The sequence below is a fragment of the Pristiophorus japonicus genome, chromosome 18 (assembly GCF_044704955.1).
Source record: "Pristiophorus japonicus isolate sPriJap1 chromosome 18, sPriJap1.hap1, whole genome shotgun sequence".
Taxonomy (NCBI): Eukaryota; Metazoa; Chordata; class Chondrichthyes; family Pristiophoridae; genus Pristiophorus; species Pristiophorus japonicus.
The window spans coordinates 112,586,390-112,608,896 of record NC_091994.1 but is presented as its reverse complement, the minus strand read 5'-3'; the positions used below and the strand labels follow the sequence as shown (position 1 = coordinate 112,608,896).

The 22,507-nt window shown below is 46.5% G+C and overlaps 2 protein-coding genes across 13 annotated transcripts in view; one reads left to right on the top strand and one right to left on the bottom strand.

Moving 5' to 3' along the window:
• cdk11b (cyclin dependent kinase 11B) overlaps positions 1 to 7,421 on the top strand; it is a 60,024-nt gene extending 52,603 nt beyond the window's left edge. For all 12 annotated transcript variants that reach the window (XM_070860609.1, XM_070860604.1, XM_070860613.1 and 9 more), the window contains 3 exons: positions 1,851 to 1,999; positions 3,249 to 3,438; positions 4,348 to 7,421. In XM_070860609.1, the coding sequence (XP_070716710.1) occupies positions 1,851 to 1,999; positions 3,249 to 3,438; positions 4,348 to 4,440 (432 nt within the window). In that variant the 3' untranslated portion in view covers positions 4,441 to 7,421. The remainder of the gene's footprint in view (positions 1 to 1,850; positions 2,000 to 3,248; positions 3,439 to 4,347) is intronic.
• Positions 7,422 to 11,325: 3,904 nt separating this feature from the next.
• mmp23ba (matrix metallopeptidase 23ba) overlaps positions 11,326 to 22,507 on the bottom strand; it is a 38,434-nt gene continuing 27,252 nt past the window's right edge. The window contains exons 6-8 of the mRNA XM_070860742.1: positions 21,807 to 21,917; positions 20,831 to 20,957; positions 11,326 to 11,500 (exon numbers count right to left, since the gene is read on the bottom strand). Of these exons, the coding sequence (XP_070716843.1) occupies positions 11,326 to 11,500; positions 20,831 to 20,957; positions 21,807 to 21,917 (413 nt within the window). The remainder of the gene's footprint in view (positions 11,501 to 20,830; positions 20,958 to 21,806; positions 21,918 to 22,507) is intronic.

Genomic DNA, 22,507 nt, shown 5'->3' with positions numbered 1-22,507 from the left:
GATAGAGACTGGGGGGGAGGGGGGGGAGATAGAGACTGGGGGGGGAGGAGGAGAGATAGAGACGGGGAGAGATAGAGACTGTGGGGGGGGAGAGATAGAGACTGGGGGGGGGAGGAGAGATAGAGACGGGAGAGATAGAGACTGTGGGGGGAGAGGGGGGAGAGATAGAGACTGGGGGGGGGAGGGGGGAGCGATAGAGACTGGGGGGGGAGGGGAGAGATAGAGACTGGGGGGGAGGGGGGAGAGATAGAGACTGGGGGGGGGGGAGATAGAGAGACTGGCGGGGGGGGGAGGGGAGTGGTGGAGACTGTGGGAGGGGGGAGAGATAGAGACTGTGGAGGGGGGGAGAGATAGAGACTGGCGGGGGGGGGAGGGGGGAGAGATAGAGACTGGGGGGGGAGGGAGGGAGAGATAGAGACTGGTGGGGTGGGGGGGGGGGGAGAGATAGAGACTGGGGGGAGGGGGGGAGAGAGAGAGACTGGTGGGGTTGGGGGGGGGGGGGGAGTGGTGGAGGGGGAGAGAGAGTGAGATGGTGGGGGGTGGGAGAGGTTATTTGACTTGTCTGCCAGCATCCTGTGCTGGTATGAGGGCGCAGAGCATCTTTCAGGCAGTCTGGCACCCTTCGTAGATTGCCTGCCTCGTCCAAACACATCAGCTCAGAAGCTTCCGCTGGTAAAGGACGCTGGATCCAAAATTAAATAATTAGGAACATTTAGCAGAAAGGCTCAGGAAATAAAAAGCTAGCCACTTCCTTGTTCAATTCACAGCCCCCTGCCTCAGGATCAGCTTCTGACATCCCTGTAGGGCACGTTTTCTGGGAGTGCAGTGGAATTGTCACCCACCTTACTGGCTGCAAAAGGTCCCTTTTTAACATCAAACTGAAATTTCCCGGCTGCTTCAAATGGGAGCTTCCAACACACAGCCCAGGTCCCACCGGAAATACGGACAATTGCAATACCTTGCGTATCTCAACATATATCCTCCACCCCAAACCCGTAATTAGAAGGAAAATGGCAGATTAATTTCTAGCTAATGTTGAGATTTGGTGCTCCCAGTCTGCACTCTGAAATGGGCACCAACTGGCCGGACCGAATGTTGGCCCCACTGTCTCCATCGTTCCCACTTCAATTCCCCCCCCCCCCACCTCTGCCAAAAGCACAGGAACCGTCTCCAAAGTGAAATGTCATTGTATTCCTATCTTTCTGTTCAGGAAATCACTGAAAGTCTGCTTCTTAGATTGCATAACGCACGGGCCAGATCCGGTCATCACCAGGAGCTCTCAGCTGTCTTATCGTCCCCCCTGACAGCAATTCTAGCTGATATACTGTAACGTCTACTTGCTATTTGCTACTTGCTACATTCAAAATGGTATCCAGTGCCTACCCCAGAGGGGAGAGTATTTGGGGCAAAATATGAAGGATAGTGTCCTGTGCAATAACCTGTACAAGACTTTAATAACTTCACAGCCAATGGAACCCATGTGGAGGTTTATTCCGTGGCAGTTTTTTTTGTTGCTGCTTTTGCCCCTCGAGATGTCTGACTACCTGCCCCCCCCACCCCCCCACATTGCTGCATTGAGTGCTGACCTTTCCGCTCCCATCCACTGCCCCTTTTCTACCGGGTGGATCTTCAAACCCTCAAAACTCGATCAAATCTATAAAATTACCAATCCCCTAGCTAGATTCCAGTTGATAAATGCACTGGTAGAATGCTTGAAATTATTTGGGTAATCTAAACTAGATTGGTTTAAGATGTCCGTTGCAGTCACACTGCTGCCTCTATACGGGTAGAATCATTGAAAGTGAAGCTTACAATGACATTGTGAAGCTGCGATTATTTTCTTCCTGCAGGAGTTGGGCACGCCGAGTGAGAAGATCTGGCCGGGCTACAATGAGCTTCCCGCGGTGAAGAAAATGACCTTTACCGAATATCCATTCAACAACCTGCGCAAGAGATTTGGAGCTCTATTATCTGATCAAGGCTTTGACCTCATGAACAAGTAAGTATGGGAGTTACCATGTGGATTAAATAGTCTTGGTGCTAATTTACTTAACTCCAGTTCATAGTAATAGAGACCAGAAAGGATTTATTGGAAACCTTTGCAGGGGAAGATTAAGTGATAACTGAATCCTGGGTGCACAGTAATGTTCCCCGTAATTTTATTTTTAGGGGCTGTGCGACACAAGCGCGGTTTTTGATGTGAGAATGCCTTGGAGCCGGGAACGTTGGTACACAGTGCTTTTTCATCCCCAGCTTCAAATCGAGCCCAGATTGATGGGGTGAACGTGTCGTCTGCCTCTTGATAGTGAGGGTCCCCAATAAAATGGCTTTGGGCTTGTTGAGCCCAATGAATAATGGGTGCCGTTAACAACCCATCATTTGCACTAGAATTCCATTCTTGGAGAGCCATAAAGATAGCTCGTGCAGGCGGCAGAGAAAATGGCAGGTGCTGGCAGGGATTGTGCCTCTGAGTTTAGACACCACTGGGGAAGAATGTCGAGTTCCGTGGAGCAATGCCATTGCCAGCTCACAAGCACCAAGTTCCCCACGGTTATTCCATCGCCCTGGGATGGTTACCAAAACACGTCCTTTTATAAAATAACTATTTCTTTGTCTCACTCTTGTAACCATTCTGGGTCACCTAATCGCTACTTTATCATTTTGTTTGAATTCCTTTCCATCTTGCCTTGCACTGTAATCATGGCCCTTTACACCGGTTTCTCAATAACTGAGCTAGGAGTACTGTCTGCTGACTCTAGATGGCAAACTTGGCCCATGCTCCAGCGTGGCACCAAAACACACCAGGAGCAGGAAACTGCAAAAAGTAAAAGGACTGAACAAGCGATGCTGTAAATTGTAAAGTACCTGTAATGGTTAGGTGACCACAATCTTGGGCTTTAATAGGCTGATAATTGCAAGAGGTCTTGTGAGTTAAATCCTCCAGAATTGCTGCTAAAGTTTGAGCAAGTTTTATAGCTCATTTATTGCTGTTGCTGTATTTAAACTTTGCAGCTTTTTAATTTCACTTCAAACAAATCACAGGTGACCAACAAACTGTGCTCGGAGATGACTGCGTAACATCATAATGCAGCTTTGAAATGAGGGTGTCCGGTGTTGCTTCTTAAAGGATTAGTTTTGACGAGAGCAGATGTCTTACAAAGTTCGCAATGCCTCAAGTGTAGTGAGGCAGCAGTGCTACTGCCAGATGTTTACTTTTCTCTTTTTCTTTTCTTAAAAAAAAAAATCAGATTTTTGACTTACTGCCCTGCCAAGAGAATTACAGCTGAAGAAGCACTGAAGCACGAATATTTCCGGGAGACTCCACTGCCGATCGAATCAGCCATGTTCCCCACCTGGCCGGCAAAGAGTGAGCAACAGAGAGTTAAACGTGGGACTAGTCCTCGCCCCCCCGAAGGCGGACTTGGTTATAGTCAACTGGTAAGTTTATTGTTTACACATGACTTGCATTTGTACAAGGCCTTTAACAGAGGGAATCTCGCGAGGCGCTGCGCAGGGGGGACAATTACTGCAGCCTGTAGGAGGAGAGGCGACTGAAAGCATAATCAAAAAGATTTTTAAAGACAAGATCGAGAACGGTTTAGGGAGAGAGATGCGAAGAAGAGAGAAGGGTTTGTACGGGATGCCTGAATCAGGGACCACGTTCTCCAAACTGCCCCTGCGAAGACTGACCAACCAGTCCTTGTCCCCCTGAAAGAAAGACTTGCATTTATATAGCGCCTTTCACGACCACCAGATGTCTCAAAGCGTTTTACAGTCAATGAAGTATTTTTTGGAGTGTCGTCACTTGTAATGTGGGAAACATGACAGCCAATTTGCGCACAGCAAGCTCCCACACACACAGCAGTGTGATAATGACCAGATAATCTGTTTTTGTTATGTTGATTGAGGGATAGATATTGGCCCCAGGCCTCCCTACTCTTCAAAATAGCATTTATTGCCCATCCCTAATTGCCCCTTGAGAAGGTGGTGGTGAGCCGCCATCTTGAACCACTGCAGTCCGTGTGGTGAAGGTGCTCCCACAGTGCTGTTAAGGAGGGAGTCCCAGGACTGTGACCCAGTGACAATGAAGGAACAGCCGATATATTCCCAAGTCAGGATGGTGTGTGACTGGGAGGGGAACGTGGAGGTGGTGGTGTTCCCATGCACCTGCTGCCCTTGTCCTTCTAGGTGGTAGAGGTCGTGGGTTTGGGAGGTGCTGCAGAGGAAGCCTTGGCGAGTTGCTGCAGTGCATCTAATAAAGACACGAGGCGGGAAGGAGGAGAGGTGAACGAGGTGGTTTGTATATCGGTTTACTTTTTGGTTTATTTGCAAACTTTCCTTTTACAGGGCGATGATGATTTGAAAGACACTGGCTTCCATTTAACCACCACAAACCAGGGAGCCTCTGCTGCTGGTCCTGGCTTCAGCCTGAAGTTCTAATGCACTGACTTTATCTGAGCTACAGGGTGAAGGACAATTCGGTGGCTAATGGCTGCCCTTTATGTTTGGTATCTGAAACCGCCGCTTTCTGGCGGACATTGTGCTGTATTTCTGGTACAGCGACACAGGTCAGCAAGCTTCACCTTTCAGGATTTTTTAAGCTTTTAAACTATCCATTTGTAAAATGTAAAATAATACAATCGAGTCATTTGCAATGTGGAAATAATTGTTAAACTTGACTGGTCAAAGTGGAATATTTTGTGTACATGTAGAGTTTTGGTAAACTTAAAAATAAAGTCTAATAAAAGTACATGTTATTTCCTGGTGTGTTAGAGTAACCAAACTGAGTATAGGTTTGAGCTAGAGAGTACAGAGGGTTATTTTTTCAATGTATTAATCGCTGCTACATGGAGAGTATATTAATGTCACGCAGTGATTTCTCTTGGGTCACTGTCCACGCTGAGCCTTGTGTGAAAGATACAGAGAGATTGGTGAGACAGCGATTGTCACGGTCAGTCTGAACCCAAACATTTTCGTTGTAAAGGTGTACAGTCGTACCTTGTCTGGCATATTGCAGTGGGGAGCAAGTTCCACAAATCTCAAAGGTAGCAGGAAAGTTTTTTAAATAAACTGACTGTAAAAGGTTTGTTGAGTTATGCGCAGGTAAAGTGGCCTTATTCGTGTGAAATGTCTGTACTTGCTTATGGGCTATTGTCTATTTTACAACAGAAATTTAGACTACGATCATTTTCCTGAATAATTCAAAGTGCAAAACCTACTGTTACATAATTTAACTTGGGAATCCAATCATTAGGCTATTTATAAAGATAATACAAGAAGCTCATTGCCTTTGACCTATGTATGCAGATTAGACTGACATGTACAGAATAGGGGGAACTCTTGAGTCAACCAGAGGAAGACCAAAAAAGGGATGAGCTGCAAAGAATAAAACATGTTGTTTATCAGGAGCAAGAGAAGGACAATGGGACTGTTACCAGTGACTGATGGGGGGAATACTCGAGAGTATAAGGGAGACAGCAAATGAGAAACCTTAAATATAGTAAGGATCAGGAAGCTGAAGGCTTCAAGGCTGTTAACAATGTGCCCACTGAGGAGATTGCAGATCACCCATTGATGGTTGTTATTTTCTAACTTTTGGGACATTACAACAGTATTATCCAACGTTTTTTTTTAAAAAGGAGCAAGTGATGGACCTGAGCCTCGCCTCGAGTGCGGTAAAAATGGTTGGGACTTCGATGAGGGAAAGTACGAGGGACCACCGAGAATGCCAGGGTGATTTCGGAAAGGGTTAACATGTCCTCTCCGTTTGCTAGATTTCTTTGAGGGGGTTACAGATGTGGGGCATCAGGATAAAGCAGTGGATTGATGGAGGCATCTGACATTGTCCCACATAACAGACTGATTCATGTGGTGTGAAATGACAAAGTATGCGCCTGGATTATTGTGTGGCTTAACCAGGGGGTGTTCTGGTGGCGAAGGCAGTTGCCAGTGCAGTTCAATGTGGGGGCAGCTGTTTATCATTTTTGTAAATGACTCGAGTACAGATTATTGTTTATGGTGTGTAACATTACAGATAACAGTGTGAGATAATCCTGGCAGACAAGGTTAGAGTTCAACATGGGTGTATGTAAAGTCATGAAGTAGAAGAAGCAATTATTAAATGGAAACATGCTTGAGGTAACAGCACAAAAGGGATCTGGAGGTTTTGGTGGACAGATTGTTAAAACTGTTTTGTGTTTGCAGTCGATGAAGGAAGCAAATAAAATGAGAGGATTAACTACTGTGATTTATGTGAAGGGGGTGATGTTGAAGCTGTATCTGGTCTCCATATTTACAGTAAAGCTGTAGAATTATTGGAAGGAAACCCTAGGATGGCCACAAGGCTGGAGAGCTCAGAATTGAGCAAGAAAATGCTTACCCTGGGACTGCACACTCGGAGGACTTGACCGAGGGTATGTGAAAATTTGTATTCAGGAAAGCATTGTTCTGCTGGGCACAGGCTTCATGGTTTAAAGTTAAGGGGTAGAAATTGGATATTATGCTCATTCTCCAGCCATAAAATGGGCGCTAATTTCAGAGACTGATCATGTCAGGCCATTTTTTTAGGCATCCTGGCAATCACCTGAAACAGGCTTAAGGGGGCCCTACCTCCTAGGCCCCTTCGCGAGCATCATGTCTGGTTATCACTATAGCGATTAACACAAAAATAACAAATCTGGTTTCTCATCTACTTCACCTTGTTGCAGTAATGTCATACAGTAGGTGGATATAAACTGTTTCATCTATTCCACTGACGACCATTTAATTAATGAAAGCCCAATGATATGACATAGCAATTTCATATACATTGTTACCTAATGAGGTTCTAACTTCTAAGCTATAAGAAAAATAATTAGTCTGACTTCTGGATTCCTTGCTGAGTAAACTATTATGCACTGATCTCCTGCCTTGGACAACATACATTTCTAGGATGAAGACAGATTTAAGTATGTAATTCTGGAATGCACATCTCATGGCTTGAAGATATAATAGACCATGGTGGGGCTTTGTCTGTCCAAAGACAGTCGTCAACTACTCTCTGACTTTCAATCTCTTTATATCTGAACGTGGAACTAAGAAGCCGAATACCATCCATCACTGCAGCTGATTATTTATGACTGACGAGCCACTGTGAAGTCACGTCTCACTAATGGATGCAAGGAAGACCACTCACTCATCCAGGACCTGAAGCCGTTGACATCTGATGAATCTTCGGTAAGGAACTACAAATCTTGCAGCCACATTAGGCTTCTGTTGCTTGGCCTGATCCTTGGATGTCCATGATTTTGGTCCTGGAATCTTCCCCGTGATGATGTTGTGGGACAATTGTACGAATATTTGATTTCTGGGTGGCTGGCCCCGTACCCTGACAGGGTAGTTGTCTTAAAATAATCTCAATAAACAGTATGGCATTTTGAGAAGATTTCATGTGCAATGTCTCATTATTCTCTGGTTATGATGAACTGATTTCTTTTGGTTTGAGGGGGGAGGACAAGTGAAATTGTCTGATGGCCTCTGTATCTTATAGTGGCTTTTTGGCATAAATATATATATATTTTAAAACTCTTCTATTTTAAAATAGGTTAGTGCCATCATAGTATACGCAGACTACAAAGATTGGTGGGTTGGTGGTGAAGCAAGTCTCGTTGGAACTTGCAACATGATCGTTGAATTAAAAGCTAAGGTGGACACTGGAGCAGCAAAGCGATTTGAATGGTTACCGTGTACCTGAATTACAAAGCTAGGTGGAGACCATACACCAGGTGTGGCGTTAACAAGGCTGATGATGTTGGCTTTTATCTCAAAGGGGGTTATGCTTCAGTTGTACTGAGCCATACAGATGCCATCTGGTGTACTGCGGTTCCGTTTTGGACACCTCATCGCAGTATATTGGCTTGGAGTGAGTACAGCATACTGGAGGGGTTAAATGTAAGGAAATCGAAGGTGGAAACATCAGAGTTGGCACAATCGAACATCTCATCTGATTTCATCGTTATCAAAGTGGATATGCTGCATTATTTGGGGCAAGGTGGGTTGTACTGTCTGACATTCCAGGACACCCTACAATACAGCACTGTGGTTGGCACAAGGCTGGGCTTAATCTATTATACAGTCCCTGGAGACTCAATGTGGTAGTGGCAAGGGAGCTGGCAAGTGAAGATACCATTTCCAACAGTCTATCGACTCTGGATCAGTTCCTATGGACTGGAGGGTAGTTAATATAACACCACTTTTTTTTTTAAAAAAGGGAGAGAGAAGGCAGGTAATTATAGACCGTTTAGCCTGACAGCGGTAGTGGGGAAAATATTGGAATCAATTATTAAAGATGAAATAGTGCTTTTGGAAAGCAGTGACAGGATCGGTCCAAGTCAGCATGGATTTATGAAGGGGAAATCATGCTTGACAAATCTTCTGGAATGTTTTGAGGATGTAACAAGTAGAATGGACAAGGGAGAACCAGTGGATGTGGTGTATTTGGACTTTCAAAAGGCTTTTGACAAGGTCCCACACAAGAGATTGGTTTGCAAAATTAAAGCAGATGGTATTGGGGGTAATGTACTGACGTGGATAGAGAACTGGTTGGCAGACAGGAAGCAGAGAGAGTCGGGATAAACGGGTCCTTTTCAGAATGGCAGGCAGTGAATTGTGGAGGGCCGGGACCCCAGCTTTTTACAATATACATTAATGATTTAGATGAAGGAATTGAGTGTAATATCTCCAAGTTTGCAGATGACACTAAACTGGGTGGCGGTGTGAGCTGTGAGGAGGACGCTAAAAGGCTGCAGGGTGACTTGGACAGGTTAGGTGAGTGGGCAGATGCAGTATAATGTGGATAAATGTGAGGTTATTCACTTGGGGCAAAAACATGAAGGCAGAATATTCTCAATGGCGGCAGATTAGGAAAAGGGGAGGTGCAACGAGACCTGGGTGTCATGGTACATCAGTCATTGAAAGTTGGCATGCAGGTACAGCAGGTGGTGAAGAAGGCAAATAGGGGATTTGAGTATAGGAGCAGAGAGATCTTACTGCAGTTGTACAGGTGAGGCCACACCTTGAATATTGTGTTCAGTTTTGGTCTCCTAATCTGAGGAAGGACATTCTTGCTATTGAGGGAGTGCAGCAAAGGTTCACCAGACTGATTCCTGGGATGGCGGGACTGACATATGAGGAGAGACTGGATCAACTGGGCCTTTATACACTGGAGTTTAGAAGAATGAGAGGGGATCTCATAGAAACGTATAAGATTCTGACGGGACTGGACAGGTTAGATGCGGGGAGCATGTTCCCGATGTTGGGGAAGTCCAGAACCAGGGGACATAGTCTTAGGATAAGGGGTAGGCCATTTAGGACTGCGATGAGGAGAAACTTCTTCACTCAGAATTGTTAACCTGTGGAATTCCCTACCGCAGAGAGTTGTTGATGCCAGTTCATTGGATATATTCACGGAGTTAGATATGGCCCTTACGGCTTAAAGGGATCAAGGGGTATGGAGAGAAAGCAGGAAAGGGGTACTGAGGTGAATGATCAGCCATGATCTTATTGAATGGTGGTGCAGGCTCGAAGGGCCGAATGGCCTACTCCTGCACCTATTTTCTATGCTACAAGATTACATCGCCTCATAGAATAGTACAGCACAGAAAAGGAGGCCCATCAAGTCTGTGCCAGCTCTTTCAAAGAGCAATCTCGCTCGCCCTATATCCCTATAATTTTTTCTCTCGCAAGTATCCAATTCCCTTTTTGAATTTTGAAGGCTACGACTGAATCTGTTTCCAGCACCCTGTGCCTTCCTAATTATTGTGTGTGTAAAAAATTTCCTCAGGTCACCTTCTCTTCATTTACTCTGGATAAACCCTTCATGATTTTAAACATCTATCAAATCTCCTCTTAGCCTTCTCTGCTCCAAGAACAACACCCCCAGTTTCTCCAGTCTATTTTCCTCATCCCTGGAACTATTCTAGTAAATCTGTTCAGTACCCTTACAAGTCTTCACATCTGTCCCAAAGTGTGGTGCCCAGAAATTGGACACGCCTAACCCCAGCTGGTGTTTTATTTGGGTTTAGCATAACTTCCTGGCTTTGGTACTCTTATGGGATCCTGGCCTTTATAAATATGTTTCATTAAGTGCATGTCATAACAAAAATGATTCCTGTGAACCTAATCCAAACTCACTGTGGGTTCATCGTCCAGCCCACACACATTTACAGCTGCTCGTGCATAGCCACCCTGCACCAGGGCACACATTAAAACTCAACTTACAAATAAAATCTGGGTATACTGACAGCTTTCAAGCACTGTAACTTCCCCTGCTGAACTAGAATCAGTTGAGGTAGTAGCCCTCAATGACATGGCTTGCTGATTGCTCTGACAAACCTCCTGACTATATTTGAAGCAACATTCCCACTGAGTTGTGCAGGTGTCTGGAGGTCCCATGGGGGTAACTTCCCGGCTTGTGATTGGGAGACTTTGTACATGCGCAAAAATATTTAACGGGCTGCATTAAGACGAACAAAACTGCACACAGTACTCCAGGTGTGGTCTCACCAAGGCCCTGTACAATTGTAGCACAACTTCCTTACTCTATTGCAAAGGGGTTGCAGTATAAAAGAACAATGAGTCATTTGCTTGCTGTTTCTTGCACAAGGACACCCAAATCTCATTGACCCCAATATGGTAGTGATCACATCTCAATGGCTCAGGAGGTAACTGCATTACATGAAGTTGATATAGTGGTGAACCATCTCACTTGTTACAATTGTCATTCCTGCCCTGTGTTGCATTCACTATTCTCAGCTGGAAGATGGCGAGGAGTATGCCTAGGTTAGGCTGAGAAAAATCAAAAATGGGGTTCCTGCACTTTCCAGAGATGGATCGTGTGTAAGGTGGGAGGGTTTGGTCCTGATAGCCTTACAACTAGATCATGAGAAGCTCCCCTCACTCTAAAATACTTTAAAAACATTTACGCATCCCTTTTTTGGATCGACATCTATTGGGAGTAACACCCTGCCTGTGGACAAACCAACAAACACCTGCTTCAATTCATGACCTTGTGAGAAAAAATAGATACACTTTAAAAATATAGCCATCAGCTGAACATTTTGTCACATTGATTAGTGAGAATTTAATGTATCCTTAAAGATAACTGTACAATATATTCAATCCCGTTTATATAATTCCACGTCTACAAACCTGGCTCGGAATACACACAACCTTACAGATGCTGGTTCAGTATCTTTTATACAGTGCAGTAAATCATTACATACTCCACTCACAATATCATCATTAGCAAGTTATTACAGACTTCCTTTAATTAGTTTAAACAGCTGCTTATTTTTTAACGACTACCTGCCAGGAGTATTTGGTGAGGATTTTGCCCTTTTTCTTCACCATGCAAGTGTAGGTTCCTTCATTGATTGCGTTGGCAATGATGCTGAGCTTATTGCCTTTCATGAAGATGTAACCAGGATACGAAAACTCTAAAGGTTCCCCATCTTTGTACCACCTGAAAAGGAATTGGTACTCATGAATCTGTCAGCCAATCAGCAGCTCACACAGACCGACACGCACACTCCTCCGTCCACTGCTCGAAAACCTTCTCTCGGATGAGACGTTCAGCCCAGACCCCCATATGCTCACAGGTGGGTGGCGAAGTTCCCCGGCACTATTTCGAAGAAGAGCAGGGGAGCTCTCAGCTCGGGTTGTAGTGCCCGCCCACGATCATTCACCAACAGATGGACAATCGAATGTAGCAGCAGGAAACCCTGGGCATTACATGCAATGCCCAGGAACATGCGCTAGTTTATTAAATCATTATTGTTTTGATGGAGAACGAGTGAGCCTTTGGCTGAGTGGCAGCATTGCCACCTCTGGGGCAGACACTCCCGGCGAATGGAGACCAGAGCACTGGCTCTGAATCCTGGGATTATACCCAGCGGCGGGATCACTCGCTTCTGTTGGGTGTGGTTCCCCTTGCACCCCCCCCCCCTCCCCATTGTATGGGTTGTGGGATCCTAAATCACCCTCCCACCATCTAGGACTAAAAGACAGTCTTGCATTTGTATAGCACCGTTCACGACTACTGGACGTCCCAAAATGCTTTACAGCCAATGAAGTACTTTTGGTGTGCAGTCACTGTTGTAATGTGGGAAACGCAGCAGCCAATTTGTGCACAGCAAGCTCCCACAAACAGCAATGTGATAATGACCAGATAATCTGTTTTTTTGGTTATGTTGATTGAGGGATAAATATTAACCCTAACCCTAACCCTAACTCCCCTGCTCTTCGAAATAGTGCCGTGGGATCTTTTAGGTCTATTTGAGAGAGCAGACAGGACTTTGGTTTAACGTCTCATCCGAAAGACGGCACCTCTGACAGTGCAGCACTGCACTGGGCGTGTCAGCCTAGATTTTTGTGCTCAAGTCTCTGGAGTGGGACTTGAACCCACAACCTTCCGAGGCGAGTGTGCTGCCCACTGAGCCACAGCTGACACTAACCAGCCAATCCACTGCTATAAAAATAGTTACGGTCTGGAGATCCTGTGCAGCCACCTCTACAATGGGAAAACCACAGGCAGAAATCTGAGTGGGCCGTGCACCCAAAAATAAAATGAGAGGGAATTTGGCCAAGACTGTTAATCAGCCCGCAAATCCTTCCCGCTGTGAAGCTATGAAAACAATATTTTGATGGAGGCGGTCAGGGACAGGGAGAGGTGAGTCCGGGGTAACTGGAGGGCAGCAGGGCAATGGGGATTAATGAAACCCACAGGAAAGGACACATGGAGTTTTACAGGCAGCTCCAAACCTAATCAGCAGGTGGCGCTACTTCCATGTGGTGATGGCATATGTACTTATTTAGGATCCATTAATGTATTACTGATAATTACACAGAATATACTGCATCGAAACAGGCCATTCGGCCCAAAAAGCAAACTGTATAGAAATCTTAGCAGCTAAATGGGCATTAATAAACTTAAGGTAATTAAATAGCTTTGACTTACAAAAAAGAAAAGAAAATCTTGATTTATATAGCGCCGTTCACGACCATTGGACGTCCCAAAGTGCTTTACAGCCAATGAAGTTCTTTGGAGTGTAGTCACTGTTGTAATGTGGGAAACACGGCAGCCAATTTGCACACAGCAAGCTCCCACAAACAGCAATGTGATAATGACCAGATAATCTGTTTTTAGTGATGTTGATTGAGGGATAAATATTGACCCCAGGATACCGGGGATAACTCCCCTGCTCTTCTCCGAAATAGTGCCATGGGATCTTTTACGTCCACCTGAGAGAGCAGACGGGGCCTTGGTTTAATGTCTCATCCGACAGTGCAGCACTCCCTCAGTACACCTGGAATATTGTGTACAGTTTTGGTCTGCTAATCTGAGGAAGGACGTTCTTGCTATTGAGGGAGTGCAGCGAAGGTTCACCAGACTGATTCCCGGGATGGCAGGACTGACATACGAGGAGAGACTGGATCGACTGGGCCTTTATACACTGGAGTTTAGAAGGATGAGAGGGGATCTCATAAAAACGTATAAAATTCTGACGGGACTGGACAGGTTAGAAGCAGGAAGGTGGTTGCCAATGTTGGGGAAGTCCAGAACCAGGGGTTACAGTCGAAGGATAAGGGGTAAGCCATTTAGGACTGAGATGAGGAGAGACTATAGACTGTAACAATGTTCAACGAGGCTCTGAAGTGGGGATAGAATATCGTTGGCTAGACCAGCGAGCTCAGACAAACACAAACAGCATTGTCGCAGCAGCAAGAGTTCATGTGCTGTCAACATCAGACTGAATAGTTGTAACGGAATCTAAATAAAGTGGACAGAACGATGGCGACTGTGTGTGAAATTATACAACAACAGCTTGTATTTATATAGCGCCTTTAACGTAGTGAAACGTCCCGAGGCGCTACACAGCGGTGTTATAAGACAATACAAATAAATTTGACACCGAGCCGCAAAAGAAGAAATTACGGCAGACGACCAAAAGCTTGGTGCAAGAGGTGGGTTTTAAGGAGCGTTGTAAAGGAGGAGAGAGAGGTGGAGAGGTTTAGGGAGGGAGTTCCAGAGCTTGGGGCCCAGGCAACAGAAGGCATGGCCACCGATGGTGGAGTGATTATAATCAGGGATGATCAGGAGGGCAGAATTAGAGGAGCGCAGACATCTCGAGGGTTGTGGGGCTGGAGGAGATTCCAGAGATAGGGAGGGGCGAGGCCATGGAGGGATTTGAAAACAAGGGTGAGAATTTTGAAATTGAGGCATTGCTTAATCGGGAGCCAATGTAGGTCAGTGAACACAGTGGGTGATAGGTGAGCGGGACTCAGTACGAGTTAGGACATGGGTCAGTGAGCACAGGGGGTGATGGGTGAGCGGGACTCGGTGCGAGTTAGGACACGGGGCAGCGAGCACAGGGGGTGATGGGTGAGCGGGACTCGGTGCGAGTTAGGACACGGGGCAGCGAGCACAGGGGGTGATGGGTGAGCGGGACTGGGTGCGAGTTAGGACACGGGGCAGCGAGCACAGTGGGTGATGGGTGAGTGGGACTGGGTGCGAGTTAGGACACGGGGCAGCGAGCACAGGGGGTGTAATGGATGTACAGCAATCAGTTCGCATTTCCAGACTCAGAGCTGCTTTAATCTAATAACCACTGGCATAAAAACAGACGAAGACTTGAAACGTTAACTCTGTTTTTCTCTTCACAGATACTGCCTGACCCGCGGAGATTTCCAGCATTTTCTGTTTTATTTCAGATTCCAGCACCGCCGTATTTTGCTTTTGTGGTGTTGTTCTGGGACGTCAACAGTGATAAAAATGCAGAAACTGTAATCTCCGACTGACTTTACAGCTTGCAATTAGCTGTTACTCAAAATATGTCCCCACCCGCACCTCTACTGTCAGAGCGATTCACTGAGCTCCCCACACACCCACAATCTGCTGCTTTATCATCGAATCATAATACAGCACAGAAGGAGGCCATTTGGCCCATCATGTCTGTGCCGGCCGCCCAAGAGTTACCCAGCCTAATCCCACTTTCCACCTCTTGGTCCGTAGCCCTGTAGGTTACGGCACTTCAGGTGCACATCCAAGTACTTTTTAAATGTGGTGAGGGTTTCTGCCTCTACCATCCTTTCAGGCAGTGAGTTCCAGACCCCCACCACCCTCTGGGTGAAGAAATCTCCCCTCAAACCCCCTCTAAACCTCCTACCAATTACTTTAAATCTATGCCCCCTGGTTATTGACCCCTCTGCCAAAGGAAACCAGTCCTTCCAATCCACTCTATCCAGGCCCCTCATAATTTTATACACCTTAGCTAAATCTCCCCTCAGCCTCCTCTGATCCAAAGAAAACAACTCCAGTCTATCCAATCTTTTCACATAACTAAAATTCTCCAGTCCAGGCAACATCATCTTAATCTCCTCTGTACCCTCTCCAGTGCAATCACATCTTTCCTGTAATATGGTGACCAGAACTGCACGCAGTACTCCAGCTGTGGCCTAACCAGTGTTTTATACAGTTCAAGCATAACCTCCCTGCTCTTGTATTCTATGCCTCGGCCAATAAAGGCAAGTATCCCGTATGCCTTTTTAACCACCTTATCTACCTGTCCTGCTACCTTCAGGGATCTGTGGGCCTGCACTCCCAGGTCCCTTTGTTCCTCTACACTTCTCAGTGCCCTACCATTTAATGTGTATTCTCTTTCCTTGTTAGCCCTCCCCAAAGGCATTACCTCATACTTCTCCAGATTGAATTCCATTTGCCACTGTTCTGCCCACCTGACCAGTTCATTGATATCTTCCTGCAGTCTACAGCTTTCGTCTTCATTACCAAACGCAAAGCTAATTTTATAATCATACCACCTACATTTAAGTCTAGATCATTGATGTATATCACAGAAAGCAAGGGCCCCAGTACTGAGCCCTGCGGAACCCCACTGGAGGCATCCAGTCACAAGAACACCCATCGACCATTACCCTCTGCTGCTTTACCAAAGCATCACTCTACACATCAGCCGACTCAATCCGGATTACCTGAACGCGGAGGATCCGGCCCCGCCCTGCCCCGCCCTGAGGTCTACGTGTCAGCAATGTTAGGTGTCACTAGAGAGTGATCAGGAACAGGAAACCTGGCTCACTTGTCCCCCTGTAGCCCAAGGTCACTCGGGCCAGTCCAGCTGCTGGCACGCCTGTCATTGCTGTACATCCAGGAATTGTGTCTCCCTGATTTATTTTTGATCTGCACTGCATTTTGCAGTTTGCAGAGTGATGAATTGGCACATACGAACCAACAGTTTATGTAATTAAGCCATTGCATGTCTAGCCAGCAAACATTAGATTCTTTAGAAACCACAAATTTTATTTGTCCTGGCCTGAATCTGAAAAAAGTTACACGTCAGACTGGCAATGAGGCGTATTCATGATCCCTTTCATTTCTGGGTCTCTGGATCGGTCGATGCTGCCTGTAATCTTTTCTCAGTCCATCTCATGTCAGTGATAAAAAGAAAACTGCAAGATCTGTCTCCAAACAAAGACTTTGGATTGCAGAAGAACTGCTTGATCTTGTTAGGGTTCAAATTATACAACTTTCAAAAGTAAAACAAAATTTTAAGAACGAACAAACTTACATTTGTATAGCGCCTTTCATCATCCTAAAGCGTTTACAGCCAATTAAGTACTTTTTGAAGTATAGTCACTCTTGTAATGCAGGGCGCACAGCAAGCTCCCACAAACAGCAATGTGATAATGACCAGATCATCTGTTTTTAGTGATGCTGATTGAGGGATAAATATTGGCCAAGACACCGGGGAGAACTCCCCTGCTCTTTAAAATAGTGCCATGGGATCTTTAACACCCACCTGAGAGCAGATGCATCCACAATTGAATCTGCAACACATTGCAGGCAGTTTCTTAAGACCTGCAAAACACCCTGCAGACTGAGAATCCAGGAGGTGTCTGCAGCAAGAAAGCATCGAGAGAGGGCAGTAAGGACATTAGTGGCTTACGGGGTCAGTCTGAAACCCACACACACACAAAACCTCCAAGACCGAGTGGGGACCATTCAGCCAACCAGCAATATCTCTGAGCCTGTGCCCAACACCAGTGCACGGCAGGTGGCTGTCTCTCCAGAGGGGGGCATTAAGCCTGCTTCCTTCAGGCCGCCTCCGGTGCCTACACTTGAGGGAGCTTTAGACAGGAGCCCAGCTCCTTTAACCACTGCAAGAGAAGCAGAAAGCAGGTCCCACTTTTGTGATGCAATGTTCATGTGGACACTGCAAACCCTCCGCTCATTCATGGTCAGATCTCTAACTGAAGACCATGGGTTAATTCTCCAGCATTTACAGGAGCCTCTGCTCTTTATGATTAAAGATATGATGGTGCAAACTAATGCAGAGAATTCTGATGAGCAACACATCTGGTTTCTGAGGACGGGTTAATGCCTTGACCATGTGCAATTTAATCATCATCTAAATCAAAGCTCGCGTATGCTGACTCGTTTCCACATCAATCAATCGGGCCTGGTTCCAGAGACAACGTTATTGAGATCCATAGGGAGCACAAATAATTCTGATAATAAGCAGGTACTTAAATTAGACTCAACTATGAGCAGCAAATCAAAGCACATGGGCAGAGATTCAACAGGCCCAATCCAAGATCAGTAATATTTCCCCAGAGTGGTGGGCATGTGTACAAGTACGTCATGCCATGCTGATTAACTGCTTTTAATTAGTGCTGGATTGGCTGCATTGGGTTAGACACTGAGCAAGGTTCAAATCCACATCTGCTGGCTATAAATCCTCTGCCGAATGAAGCTCAATCAATCCAACTGGGCATGGGCCTACAGGGGAAAACTGCACCTAATAAATGGCATTAAATTTGTAATTCAGAGGCTGGGTATTCTGCGGCCAGTGTCTCACCTCCTGACTCCCCAAAGCCTTTCCACCATCTACAAGGCACAAGTCAGGAGTGTGATGGAACACTCTCCACTTGCCTGGATGAGTGCAGCTCCAACAACACTCGAGAAGCTCGACACCATCCAGGACAAAGAAGCCCGCTTGATTGGCACCCCATCCACCACCTTCAACACTCACTCCCTCCACCACCGGCGCACCGTGGCTGCAGTGTGTACCATCTACAAGATGCACTGCAGCAACTCACCAAGGCTTCTTCGGCAGCACCTCCCAAACCCGCGACCTCTAACACCTAGAAGGACAAGAGCAGCAGGCGCATAGGAACACCACCACCTCCACGTTCCCCTCCCAGTCACACACCATCTTGACTTGGAAATATATCGGCCGTTCCTTCATCGTCGCTGGGTCACAATCCTGGAACTCCCTCCCTAATAGCACTGTGGGAGCACCTTCACCACATGGACTGCAGCGGTTCAAGAAGGCGGCTCACCACCACCTTCTCAAGGGGCAATTAGGGATGGGCAATAAATGCCGGCCCTGCCAGCGACGCCCACATCCCAAGGAATTAATTTTTAAAAATCTCATGGAGAGATCATAAAGATGGTTGCTGGAACAATGTAACATTGGTGTATTTGCTGGTGCTCTCCTCAGGTTGGGGTGGAAATACATTGCTAGGGCAAAGTAAAGGGATACTCAGCATCTAACTAGCCTGGTCAGTCTGTCAGTTGCATCGGTTGACATGATGGGCCGAAATGGCCTCCTTGCATGCTGTAAATTTTTATGATTCTTGACGTTGGCACTGGCTGCCACGATGGATATAAACCATATACAGTATTGAGTCACTGATTGTGAGGTGGAGCATGGTGGCGAGGAAGATTAAGAAGAGGGTTGGAGCGATAACGCAGCCCTGTTTGACCCCAGTCCGGACGTGAATTGGGTCTGTGATGGATCAGTCGGTAAGGATCACGGCCTACGTGAAGGAGGCGAAGGATGTTGACAAACTTTTGAGGGCATCCGAAATGGAGGAGGACGCTCCATAGACCCTCGCGGTTGACAGTGTCAAAGGCCTTTGTAAGATCGAAGGCGGCCATGTATAAGGGCTGGCGCTGCTCCCTGCATTTTCCTACAACTGGCGCGCTGCAAAGATAATGTCTGTTGTGCCCCATAGGGGACGAAATCCGCATTGTGATTCCGGGAGAAGCTCCTCAGCCACAGGGAGAAGACGATTGAGGAGAACTCGAGCGACAACTTTCCCAGTGGCTAAAAGCAGGGAAATTCTCCTGTAGTTACCACAGTCGGACTTGTCCCCCTTTTTAAAAATGGTCACAATCACTGCATCTCGAAGATCTCCCGGCCTGCTCTCCTCCCTCCAGATGAGAGAGATGAGGTCTTGTATCCACGACAACAACACCTCTCCGCCATATTTTAGCGCCTCAGCAGGGATTCCATCCGCACCCGTAGCCTGGTTATTCTTAAGCTGTTTTATGGCTTTGCCTGCCTCGTGCAACGTCACAGTCAACAAGCTCCCCGCTGGAGCGGAATGAACTACAGAACCAGTGGGAAGCTGTTTAACCTACGCCGCCTCCAGGTCAGGTCCAAGACCACCCCAACCTCTGTCGTTGAGCTACAGTATGCGGACGACGCCTGCGTCTGCGCACATTCAGAGGTTGAACTCCAGGATATAGTCAATGTATTTACTGAGGCATATGAAAGCATGGGCCTTATGCTTAACATCCGTAAGACAAAGGTCCTCCACCAGCCTGTCCTCGCCGCACAGCACTGCCCCCCAGTCATCAAGATTCACGGTGCGGCCCTGAACACCGTGGACCATTTCCCATACCTCAGGAGCCTCTTATCAACAAAGGCAGACATTGATGCAGAGATTCAGCATCGCTTCAAGTGCAGCCTTCGGCCATCTGAGGAAAAGAGTGTTCGAAGACCAGGCCCTCAAATCTACCACCGAGCTCATGGTCTAAAGGGCTGTAGTAATACCCGCCCTCCTGTATGGATCTGAGGCATGGACGATGTACAGAAGGCACTTCAAGTCGCTGGAGAAATATCACCAACGATGTCTCCGCAAGATCCTGCAAATCCCCTGGGAGGACAGACTCACCAACATCAGTGTCCTCAACCAGGCCAACAGCCCCAGCATTGAAGCACTGACCACACTCGATCAGCTCCGCTGGGCAGGCCACATTGTTCGCATGCCAGACACGAGACTCCCAAAGCAAGTGCTTTATGCGGAGCTCCTTCATGGTAAACAAGCCAAAGGAGGACAGTGGAAACGTTATAAGGACACCCTCAAAGCCTCCCTGATAAAGTGCGACATCACCACTGACACCTGGGAGACCCTGACCGCAGACCGCCCGAGGTGGAGAAAGTACATCCGGGAGGGCGTTGAACTCTTCGAGTCTCGACACAAAGAGCGTGAAGAGGCCAAGCGCAGGCAGCGGAAGGAGTGCGCGGCAAACCAGCCTCACCGACCCCTTCCCCCGACGAATGTCTGTCCCACCTGTAACAGGGTCTGTGGCTCTCGTATCAGACTGTTCAGCCATCAAAGAACTTGTAATGTCCTTACATATTACTATAAATTTACATGAGGCACATTCTGCAGACAAGGTCACTCTGTGACCCGAACCTTTATTCACAGGACCAAGAAGTGATGACCCTGCGTGGGACCTCCCTTTATATACCTGGATGACCAGGTGAGGAGTGTCTCCCACAAGTTCACCCCCTGTGGTCAAGGTGTGCATTTCTTAGGTGTATACAGTATGCAGTGTTGTTACATGAAGGTTATATATATGACAGAACTCACTTTGGGAGTGGAAGCAAGTCCTCCTTGATTCCGAGGGGCTGACTATGATGATGATGAGTCACTGAAGTAACACAGTCAGACGTATGGACCGTTTGAAGAACACATTACTTACTGCACTATCCCTTTCTTATGGGCAATCTTTTGTCCACATCGAACTGTAACATTCCGGCCTTTGGGCACTCGCTTGACCTTAGTCCTGGGAGGTACAGGTGTCGGTGCATTGGTGGCAATGGGCGGATCTGCAGAACAACACATTCGTATTTCAGGCTAGGTGGATTATTGCAAAATGAAAAACATTTAGATGCCAAGTCCCACTGTTGCCTCAAATCTAGATTGATAGGGGTTGGGATGAGTTTTGTAATTCCTTAGCCAAGTCACTGAGTGGCCTTGAACAGCAAAAGAGAAACAGGCTGTACAGATCTGACATTTAGGAGCTCTGTTTTCAATAATAGGACCATATGACGCCTGTTTACTGGGCTTGGTACCCCGAGTTCAGACAGTTTTCTAAGAATGTGGCCATAATACTTTAGAATTTAAGGGCCAATTTAAAGAGACGGTACAATCACTAAGGCCCGTTTTAATGCAGAAACTGCTCAATGGGTTGTCTCTTTCCAATACGGGTGAACATTTAATAGCATAATAGTCCCAGAATTCTGCCCTGAATTCCAAAGCAAGACAGAGATAAACTGAGATTTTCTATCTTGAGAGAGCGGTGAAAAGGTGTTGAAAGCCCTCCGCCTGGACACATGGACCGGCCGACAGCTGTGGGGACAACTAGTTGGACACAATGAATAACGGCCTGGACTGAAAGATTGCTCCCATTATTTCCAAGTGTTGGACCTCTGTCCCTGCAGCAATCAGGAGATACTGTGCAATTCATGAGTTCACAATCAGAAATGAGTTACATAGAATACACGGTACTACAACAGGCCGTTCGGCCCAACCAGTCCATGCCGGCAAATTGTGTGCCGTAAACAATGATGATTTTACTGCCATAACCCAAGGTTCAAACTGTGACTACGCTGGACATGGATGACGACAGAAAGAGGGAAGAGTTGTTGCGTGAATGGCAGAGGATGCTACTGTACCTGTGCAGAAGTCACAGCTAGAAGGACAATGCTTCTGCATTAAAGTATGATGCTCTTCACAGAAATTCCTCTGTGCCCAGGAGGGACATTCATCGAGTCTGTCCAGGCAACCTTAAAAAGAATTGAGTTGGGTCAGTAGTTATATTACAGCATGCCTTTTCTTTGCCACTCCCCCTGATCCATCACTCATACTTTGCCCTCTCTCCCACACCATTCTCGGTAAGCCACTGCAATACCTCTGCAAATGCCGCAATCGACTATGCCAGGATTAACTCGCTTGTTTATTTTCTTCCCTTCCATGAAGAAATTCCTGGAGTCTTCCCAGCAACTCCCCTTAGAGCTTTACCCAAAATTGGGAATTCGGCAAGTGGCAAATAGCAGGTGCCAGTACTGGCCACAGCATATAGGGCAGCAAACTGTGCCCCAGCTAACATTTTACAAAAACACAAGACATAAAATAGAATAGATGGGCCATGTATTCAATTTATTATGAACCGACTGATGGACATCAAACCAGGCCAGGGGATAATTTTGATGCATAACAAATGAACAGGGGCGATGCTTTTTCTACAGATTGTCTCAAACAAAATAGTTTAGTTGCCAGTTATTAAAAACTTCCTGTAGAAAAAAAGTCAGATAATCTTACAACACAAATCCCATCTGTAAATCACTTACACAGAATGGCATCGAGTCCACGGCAC